The sequence below is a fragment of the Mus pahari genome, chromosome 3 (genome assembly GCF_900095145.1).
Source record: "Mus pahari chromosome 3, PAHARI_EIJ_v1.1, whole genome shotgun sequence".
NCBI lineage: Eukaryota > Metazoa > Chordata > Mammalia > Rodentia > Muridae > Mus > Mus pahari.
In genome coordinates, this window is record NC_034592.1 from 145,751,828 (window position 1) to 145,762,059 (window position 10,232).

A 10,232-nucleotide genomic window follows, 5' to 3' on the forward strand; every position below is an offset into this window, starting at 1 on the left:
GGATACAGGACCACTCAGCATGGGGATACAGGACCACTCAGCATGGGGATACAGGACCACTCAGCGTGCGGATACAGGACCACTCAGCGTGCGGATACAGGACCACTGAGCATGCGGATACAGGACCACTCAGCATAGGGATACAGGACCACTCAGCATGTGGATACAGGACCACTCAGCGTGCGGATACAGGACCACTCAGCATAGGGATATAGGACCACTCAGCATGCGGATACAGGACCACTCAGTCTGGCTCGTGGGAAGCGATCTAATAGAAAACCCAGGGAGGCCAATGGGACAATGAGACTCAGAAAATGCAGCTCCAAGCTCTTGACAGCCATAGCATAAAGGAAAGAAAGAGCTCCACAGAAGTTCACTTACTTGGCAGAAGAAAGAAAGAAAGAAAGAAAGAAAGAAAGAAAGAAAGAAAGAAAGAAAGAAAGAAAGAAAGAAAGAAAGAAAGAAAGAAGAAAGAAAGAAAGAAAGAAAGAAAGACCAGCCATGTCTTCAACACCGTCTGTGAGGTGAAGCGTCCAGCAGTCTGAAACAGCAAACTATGAAGCCTGCTCTCCCAGTTATATTAAGTCATAAGAGCAGGGTTCAACAAACGGCCTCATGAAACAGGGGTCCTCGGTAAAACCAGTCTATGTAAGTTCATTCTGTGACATTTGCAGACATTGCCCAAGGATATATTTCTCATAGCTTCTCCCACTCTTTAGGGGCCAGTAACTGTATTTTTCAACTACTAGCTCGGGGTCCACTTCTCAAAGGTAAGTTATGACATTAATAATATTCATATTCTGGGACTGAAGAGGTAGCTCAGCTGTTAAGAGCACTGGCTGCTCTTCCAGAGGACTGGTGTTCAAATCCACATGGTGGCTAACTATAACTCCAGTCCCAGGGGATCTGACACCCTCTTCTGGCCTCTGAGGGCACCAGACATGCATCTAGCACACAGACATATTCATGCAGACAAAAATACCCATACACATACAAATAAATAAATCTCTAATAAAATACTTTCCAGGGGAAGCATGGGTATGCTAAGGTAACCTTACATAAGTTCCAAAGAACATTTAAAATCTCCTACAGGAGAGGCACAAGGGCTGTATTCAGACTCCTCCCTGGCTACATATCCTGGGGTAATGGTGTCACCTAGGATCCCACCAATGGTACCCCTCCTCACCTGGGAAAGTCATGTCTACATAGCTAAGACACATGATTCCTTTAAAGAGCTCGAGTTGCTGCTTGCAGGACTGCTGAATCACCAGCTAGTCTGGTCTTGCATGAAGTCAGCCTTGAGTTTGAATCTCAGCTCCACCAGTTAGCAGCTCTATGACCTTGAGCAAGGTCACTTCTCGTATGAGCCTCCCTTTCTTCCTCTGTAAATCAGGCCAAAGTGGTGGACAGCTGGAGAACCCTTAGTGCCTGGGTAGAGAATAAGTGCCGATGTGGTTAACAAATTACAATTCATTCCCTTCTGCTGTTGGAAACCCTTTAGGAAGAGGAACATCAGAAAATGGAGTTTCAAATAAAGCTATCTCCAGACACTACTTGTGAAAAAGGGTTAACAGACCTCTATACTGCCATTTATTTAAATTAAGAGGTGTTTCGAAAGATTGAGAGGCACAAATGAGTAATAATGGTGAAGTCTTTGGCAGGTGACTGGCCAGCTGTGAGCGCTCTGGGGGGCTCGGCCCCGGTTTCTACATCCTTCCCTCCCTAGGGCCCTCAGGGAGGACCTACAGCTGAGAGAAGGAAAGAACCCCGGGATCCCCTTGCCCCTCCTCCTGCACCCAGTGAGTAATGACATCGCGGGGAGGGGGAGGAGGAAGAGGGGCAGGCTCGGAGAGGCCATGTGATGCTGGGCGCCAGCGAGCCGCCGCCGAGCCGCCTCCTTCCTCCTCGGATCGCGGGCTGTCATGGCGACCCCCAACAACCTGACCCCCACCAACTGCAGCTGGTGGCCCATCTCGGCGCTGGAGAGCGATGCAGCCAAGCCGGTGGAGACCCCCGACGCGACCGAGGCATCCAGCCCCGCCCATTGGCCCAAGGAGAGCCTGGTTCTGTACCACTGGACCCAGTCCTTCAGCTCGCAGAAGGTAGAGCGGGCGCGGGGTGCGGACAGGAGACTGGGAGGGGACTGGAGAGAGGGACAGGTACCACCGGGGTTCCCCGGAGGGAACTGTCCTGAGGGGCCGCAGAGCCCTGCCCCAGTGCCAGGAGCATCTCCTTAGGCCTCGTTCCCTCCTGGGGACACCTGAACAGAGAGACAAAGGCCGGGGACAGACCGGCCCTGCTGGCAAGCGGCCTGATGGGGCTGAGCAGAGGAAGCCTCACTTTAGGCCAGCTTTCATCCCATCCATTGTTCCAGACACTCTCGGGCCACAGCTCTGAGGCCCTCGTTCTGGCTGGGGTCTTCTTCAGTCAGGGGCTTGTAAAGTCTGTCCCCAGCCGTCACCCTTTCTCATGAGCTGAGAAGGAAGGAGTTAACCCATCCCCTCAGAGCAGCTGGCTTGCCCATCAGATCTGATTTGCTCTTAAAGGCACAGACCGACTTTGGCTCCTTAGACCACTTAGAACACTCCCCTACTTTTTAGGGTAGGGGCAGTTGAAAGTACACCCTAGTACTGTCACCGGGGTTTCCGCTTTGTAGAAGTGAGACCAGGCACTGCGTCCCAATACCTGGTGGCTCTAAGGGACTCAGTCTCCCACCCTGGGTAGCAGTCCTGTCTGTAGCCAGTGGGTTCAGCACCATGGCCAGAGCCCAGAACTCGTTCTAAGGCAAAGCTGTTACCCGACTACCCCAGCTCTCCACCGCCCTGTCCCATGCCTTCATTTTACACATGGGGTCCGGCGAGTGTTGCTGAAGATAAATGCTTTGGAAACCAAAGACTTGGATTTGTGTTTTGGTCCAGACTAAGTTTTATAACCTGGAAATTGGGATAGTAATAGAGGTAATGATAGCCACCAGGAACTTGAACCCTCTCAGTAGAGTTTCTGGAGGGGCTGTTTAAGGGGTGACACAACAGTACTCCAGGCTGGCTCTACTCACACCCCACCGTGCCTTGAAATCACTTCATGATCCTGGCTAAGACACAGCCTGCCAGATTCTGCTCCAGATGGCTGTTAGTCTAGAGGCCCACCTAGGTGATACTGAGAAAGGTGGGCTACCTATCTGTCACTCTTTGGTCTCCCAATTTAGAGCCCTTGAGTCTAAGACTAGTCAGGGAGAACCCAGTGGGAGAACCATCTTCTTTGCTGGCCCACTATGAAGCTTTTGGATGCCCCGGTTTGCCTCTCCAAAGGCTAAGCATTCTGATCTGTAAAACGGAATAAACATTGTCGCTTCTGCAGGGAGCTACTGTGAGGATGGTGTGACATTGTACACAGAGAGTGTTGCTGTTGATGCCTGGTAAGGGATGGAGGGTGTGCTGATTCGGGTTTGAGGATTTGTTGAAGTGTTAGTGCACCCCTAACAGGGATCAGCTCAGTAGCAGAGCTTGTGCTTAACATGAATGAGGCTCTGGACTCAAATCTCAAAGATCAAAATAAAAATTGCTAGATAAAGAAGAGTCAGATCTAGCCAAGGTCACTCTGAGACCTGTCCATGCATTTTGCATGTGCTTACCAAGCACCTGCTTGCTTGCTGAGTGTGTCCTGGGTTGTACAAGGCACTGGGGATTTGGAGACGGGTCAGACTGACCTCCAGTTCCCAGAACTTTCCCAATGCAAACCTTCAGGAAGCAGGTCTCCATGACTGGGATACGATGTGTGGTAGCGGGAGGCATCCATCCCCCTGCTGTCCCTCAAGAGACTCCTGCTCCTCTCCCAGGGAAGATTCACGATTCAGCCTGAGCATGGGGCAGAGGTGGGCTGGAGTTAGGGGAGGGACTACTCACAGCAGCACTCCTTTAGGCTAAGTGTCTCTCAAGCTAGCTAGGCATCCTCCTGCCTCCTCCACCAGGGTACAGACACACAGCCTGAAAGCAGCACACAGGAAGAGGAGGATGGGTTTGGCAATCATGTGGCTGGTTTCATATCCTCTTGGCTGTTTACCCTCTGAGTGACTCTGGGCAAGTCACTTCACCTGTCTGTGACTCAGTCCTCACCTGAAAACAGGGCCTTCCTTCTCTCTGGGCTCTGCAGATTGCCTGGGGGGATTTCCAGAACACTAGTGTGTGTTAAGAGCCTGGTGTGCAGTAGGAACTCAGTGGGTGCATTCCATCTTCCCCTTTGGCCCTTGGGCCAAGCTTGCTGCGGACTCTCTGGGAAGCCCCTCCTTGATTGTATCTGAGCTCTTACTTGTAGAAATGTTCTACCTCAGAGAGTGATGGCAACCCCTGTGGGCACTGGGGACTATAGTAGATCCCAAGGGCAGCAAGACCATGTAGGAGCCCAAAGTCTAGACTCTGGGCCTAGCCAGCCGGGCTGCTGTCCTGACTAGCAGGACAATATATACACATTACTTTGACTTTTGTGTCTCAGTGATGTATTTGATAAACTGGGGGGGGGGGGGCGGTAAAGGCAGTATGTGAACTCCCAAGTATCGCCTAGAAAGTACATGGCATGTGTCAAGGACTCTGTGATCACTGGCTGCCATGAAGACACCACTTGTGACATGAGACACATTTGGTTCCTGTCCCTCTCAGGCCGTGTGGATATCATAACCTCTCCAGGTTTCACCTTGTTTGGTCTTTCGTGGGCAACACTAGTAACTCAGTCTGAGGGTGTGAGGACTGACTGATGTCATGCACAATCATGGATGGAGCTCCTGATTACACAGCTGCACTCTGACAGGGAGTGCTCAGGCCCCATCCTGGGTGATGGTAGGAGGCCACGGGGCTGGGAAGAAGCTGGGACTGCATACTGGGAATGTGAGCATGGCTCCCAAGGATGTCTTCTCTCCGGTTTGCTCTGCCCCTCAGGCCAGGGGGGAGGCTAAAAGAGGCAAAAGTCAGAGGACCACAGTTCTACTGACTGGATATGTCCCTGGCCTTCTCTCCTTCTCTGGACCTCAGTTTCCTCAATAGGAAAATATATCAGCTACCAGCTGCCGGGATCCCTCCTTCCCCATACAGAAAGAATAGCCTTTCCTACCCCAGTGGCCTCTGCATTATATACACACAAACAGATACACACACACACACACACACACACACACACACACACACANACACACACACACACACACACACACACACCACTCCCCATTCCCCTTATATCTGCTAGGTTGTTTTTTGTTTGTTTGTTTGTTTTTAGTTAGTTAGTTTGTTTGTTTGTTTACAGAACTAAGCTACTTGCTACTGGCTAGCTTTGCCAGGCCATGCATAGTCTCTGGGCTTGTTTCCTCTTGTAAAGCTTGGATAGTGACAGTGTCGGGGTATTCACAGGTTCTGGTACCACATCCCAGAGTATCTGTAGGGAGTGTGTGCTTCAGTTCTCATAAGGCTGTCCATACATCGCCTGGGACAGCAGACAGATGTAAGAGTGGCTTGGTGATGATCTTGCTATTTCTATGAGAGTGATCTCAGGCCATCCTGGCACCCTGAAACATATCTGAGTAAAGGTTCCTCCGTCCCATCCTCTTGGACCCTTCCCCTGTCCCAGCTGTGCCTGCGAGGGGCCCTGTACCAGCCTTTAGCCCCCAACGTTAAAAGCCTTAGGTCTGGGTCCTGCCAGGGACCAGGCCTCCTGATTCCATGCAAGAGCCGAAAGGATAACTATCTTGCCTTTCAAACTCCTGGGCACTTCCTACCAGCCTGACCTACTGTGTGTTCAGCACACTCCTGCTCAGGCATCTCCCTAGTCCCTCTAAGAGAGACCCAGGATCTTCACAATGGCCCAAAGGCTCCTAACATGATTGAGAGTCAGACGCAGTCGCAGATAGTCATGGACCCTCCTCAGCACACTGTTTTCAGTTGAATAATGTCCCATGGTCGGGTAATTAGAGCAGAAAAGGACCCAGTCGTTTCCAAGGTCATCTATGGAAATATTTTTAATACCACCACTCCATGTAATGACGTGTCTTTCAGCACCAGCCCACTATCTGACACAGTCTGGAGGCAGGTCCTGTTCAAGTCCCAGTGAGTATACACATACTTTGAGTAACTGCAACAACTGTCAAGCCACACCCACACCCAACTTGTCTGCCCACGTCCTTAAAGAAGGGATAACAGTCAGGGAGCTTCTGTCACTAAAGGGACATGTCATCCCTGCCCTCACTCACAGACTCCCTGAATTTATTTGCACATCCCCCACCCCCCAGCTGAGTCTGGGAGTCCTCATTAAGTCACAGTACACAGTCCTTGTACTCCATTCCTGGTCCTCACCCACCCGTCCTCGCTTCCTGATGCTTCCAACATCTCCTTATGGCTCTGCCTTGTACCTCTGCAGTGGATGCTCTTCCCCTGAAACTCCCTGCCCAGGTCCTCACGTGGATCTCTCCGTCCCCTTGTTAGAGTTGTGTTGAGAAGTTACGTCCTCATAGGCCCACCTGATGTACCATCCTGTTCAAAGCTGTCCCTGTCTCCGTAACACTCTGGTACTGTGGCCCTATTGCCTTAACATTTTACCTTCATCTGTCCTGCCTAGAGCATCAGGAGTAGCAGAATGGGGTCTGTTATGTTCACCCCAGAGCCTCCAGCACTAGCAGTTAAGGCAAGGCCTGGCTTGTAGGTTCACACTGAACACAAAGTGATGTGTTCATAAGTCATTGGGGTTTGATAAGCCGGGCATAGTGGCACACACCTGTAACCCCAGCACTCAGGAGACAGAGGCTGAGGGCAAGATTTCAAGGTCACTATTGGCTTTATAGGGAGGGAGTGGTCAGCCTGGGCTAGAAAAAGAAAGTATCTGCTTCAGTAAACCAGTAGCTGTTCATTGTCTTAAATGGGGAGGGGGCATTGGAAAAATAAGTAAGGCTCAGAGGTCTTGAGTGCCTTTTACAAAGTCACTCAGTGACTACACTACAGGGTAGAAAAGCCAAGCCAGGCCATCGCAACCATCCTACTGTGCGTCGTCCTAATGAGGCAGCAGGAAATCCTTTCCAGGCACCCACAGAAGAGGTAGATTCCCCTGAGATCGTGACACAGAGTGGTGACCCCCCTCCCCGGGTCTAACTAACCAAGTCTCCAGGAGACTGAGTGGCAGATGGCCGTGGTGGCTGTGTGCCCTTCCCCTGGGTCTGGCTTCCTCTCTGGGTTCCCTCCCCTGCTCATGGCTCTGGCCTTCAGCTCCACTAAAGGTGAAAACCTCCTTGGCCATCTGCCAGGGTGACCTGAGGCCACTCCCAGCAGCTACTGTGTCTCTAAAGATAGTCCCTCCCCAGGCAGAAGCCCATACCTGACTCCCTCGAGGGAGCCTCAGGGCACAGCACAGAGTGTGGCATGCTGGGAAAGGTGCCCTGACAGGGCAGAAGACCAAGGGCAAGGGCAAAGGCCTGGTTTGGTCTTCTTTCTAGTCAGGTTGACCAGCAGCCCCATCTCCCAGCTTGGCAGAGCCAAAGACCACTGGGATACACAGGAAGAAGGGACCTGGCTGTGTTCTGTGCCCAGCTCCACCTCAAAGCTTAGGGGCTTCTCCAAGACACCACCCCTCCCAACTGCCACTGCCACTGGTTCACATATGCACATTCACACACGCCCTGCCCACGAACACAAACTCTACTAAGCCGAGTACACACACTTTCTTTACACTCCCACAAGCACACTGTACACATGCGCACACAGCTGCCCAGTCACTCACCTAGAGCAAATAGATGCTGCCCGGCCTGCTCCCTCTGCAGTGGTTCCTCCTGGTGGAACCAGAAATCCCTCCTATGACCCCAGAGGGAACTGGTGGGAAGGGTGCAGGCTGGGAAGGAAGAAGCTGGAAGAGTGGGGCTCTTCAGATCACACAGCAAACATCGGTAGAGCCAGGTGGACTTCCATTCTTAGTCTTTCTATCAAACCTGCTGTCTTAGTTTTCTATTGCTGTGATGAACACAAAACTGACCAAAAGCAACTTGGGGAGGAAAGCGTCTATTGAAAGCTTACACCTCTCGGATAATAAACAGCCTATCACTGAGTGAAGTCAGGGTAGGGCAGAAAGGAAAGCAAGGCAGGAACCTGGAGGCAGGAGCTGATGCAGAGGCCATGGAGGAATGTGGCTCACTGGCTTGCTCCCCACGGCTTGCTCAGCCTGCTTTCCAATACACCCAGGACCACCTGCCCAGGGCTATCACTATGCCCAGTGATCTGGACCCTCCCACATTGATCATTAATTAAGAAAAATGTGCTTCAGACTTGCCTACAGCTGGACCTTATGGAGGCATTTTCTCATGTTCTCAGTTGAGAGCGCCTCTTCCCAAATGACTGTAGTTTGTGTCAAGTTGACAAATGCTAGCCAGAATATGGGGTCTGATCCAAGTAGCTAATATCTATTACTCTACTGTGTGCTGGAACATCGTACAGGATTGGGCTTTTACTCCTCCCACATCCCTCTGAGGGAACACAGTAGGATGCCCTACAACAGGAGGCTCCCAGGAGTAAGAAGGCTTTTAAAGTCTTCCGGGTTGGAACAGATGGAGCAAGCCTGTGATTCTGACACTAGTCCCCCCTCTTCTGAAACTAAACCTGAACTCTCCGAGGGGGTCGGGATGCTCAGCCCATGTTTGCCATCTATGGTGTGAGAGGACATAAATGCTCAAGAATTGGGCTCTACCTCTTTTGGGGGGGGGGTGGCCTCTGGGCCCTGGATTAGAACCAAAAGATGGGTGGAGACAGTTATGGGGTGGGTTACCACTACCCCCTTTCCAGGGTCTAGGACGAGACCAGCCTCCTTCTGAGTCTCACCCTATAAGTGAGGGAACTGGGCTCTAAGAGCTTCAGGCAAACACAGCCTGGATCAGGAGAGTGTACCCCTCATCGGGCCCCTAGAGACATAAGGGAAGACTTGGGAGAGACTAGCCCTGCTGTGTGAGGTGAGATTGGTGCCTACCCTCTCTTAGCTTTAGCTGCTCCAGCCTCGACCTGGATACCTCTAGTTGCTATTGCCAGTATCCAGCCAGGCAATCAAGATGGGAAGGTGTTTGAAACAACTCAGGACTACGTGAATATGGGCGCATTATCTTCTACCTCACTCAGTCTCGCAAATCATTTGAGGCATTTAGCGCTTGGTTATGATGATACTTGGAACTTCTGTGAATTTCCTGGCCAGATCCACTGGAGTCCAGGGCCGAGTGTCTGCATCATGGTAATACTAAGTGTGAACTGAGCTCATCTGTGTGCTAGACACAGACTTAGAGCTATAAATACTTTCATTTGGCCCTAGGGGTTCAGGCAGTTTGCCCACATCTGCACAGATGGAACCCCAGTCCCACATGTTAGACCCTTAGCACTGCCCTGCGTTCTAGCCTCTGGCTACATTCTTCTCCAATCCACAAGCACACGCCCCTGAGCCATTGCCCCGTGCCCCTCAAGTGCCCAAGAATGGGCTGCAAGCAAGTGTCCCCTCTTGTGTGTGACCTCTGACCTCCCTTCCTGCATGCCTCCCTCCACCCCGGGCAGAGTGTCCCCTGTGTCCACCCGCCTTCCCCCCGCTCTGACCCTGGCGCCTGCAGGTGCGGCTGGTGATCGCTGAGAAGGGCCTGGCCTGTGAAGAGAGAGATGTGAGCCTGCCTCAGAGTGAGCATAAGGAACCGTGGTTCATGCGGCTCAACTTGGGTGAGGAGGTCCCAGTCATTATCCACAGAGACAACATTATCAGTGACTACGACCAGATCATTGACTACGTGGAACGCACCTTCACAGGAGGTATGCTATGCCCCCAAGGGGTGGGCATCCCTGCCCATGGGCTCAGACAGCTTTGAAGCTAAGCAAGCCACTGACCCATGGGGAGGACTCAGTGTTCCCCCAAAGAAACCAGAGGCTACCATGAGGGCTCAGATGGCTCCAGAGTCACACACCTCTCCCTGGCCTGACCAGGCCCAGAAAACCCAGGTCAAGGGGGCGCAGCTCTCTTCTTTCCTAGGAGCTCGTTCAGGTTCAGCCTGGCCCTCAGGTTTCCCATAGGCTCCCATCTAAGCAGGATGAAATTTTCTCAGAGCCCAAAACCCTACAAGCTCTAAGCATAGTCAGGACCAGATTCCCACGAACGCCATTGGCATGCTGTCAGGCAGTGTGAACCCTGAAGATACACACAGGACACCCTGGAACCCCATTGGCATGCTGTCAGGCAGTGTGAACCCTGAA

General features: G+C 51.9%; 1 protein-coding gene across 3 annotated transcripts in view; it reads left to right on the forward strand.

Annotated features, from left to right (window-relative positions):
* The first annotated feature begins 1,849 nt into the window (after positions 1–1,849).
* Gdap1l1 (ganglioside induced differentiation associated protein 1 like 1) overlaps positions 1,850–10,232 on the forward strand; it is an 18,766-nt gene continuing 10,383 nt past the window's right edge. The window contains exons 1-2 of one of the 3 annotated variants that reach the window (XM_021192956.1): positions 1,850–2,102; positions 9,602–9,794. In XM_021192956.1, the coding sequence (XP_021048615.1) occupies positions 1,923–2,102; positions 9,602–9,794 (373 nt within the window). In that variant the 5' untranslated portion in view covers positions 1,850–1,922. Of the gene's footprint in view, positions 2,103–9,548; positions 9,795–10,232 lie in introns of all 3 variants that reach the window. The other 2 variants (XR_003843523.1, XR_003843522.1) reach the window with 2 other exon arrangements.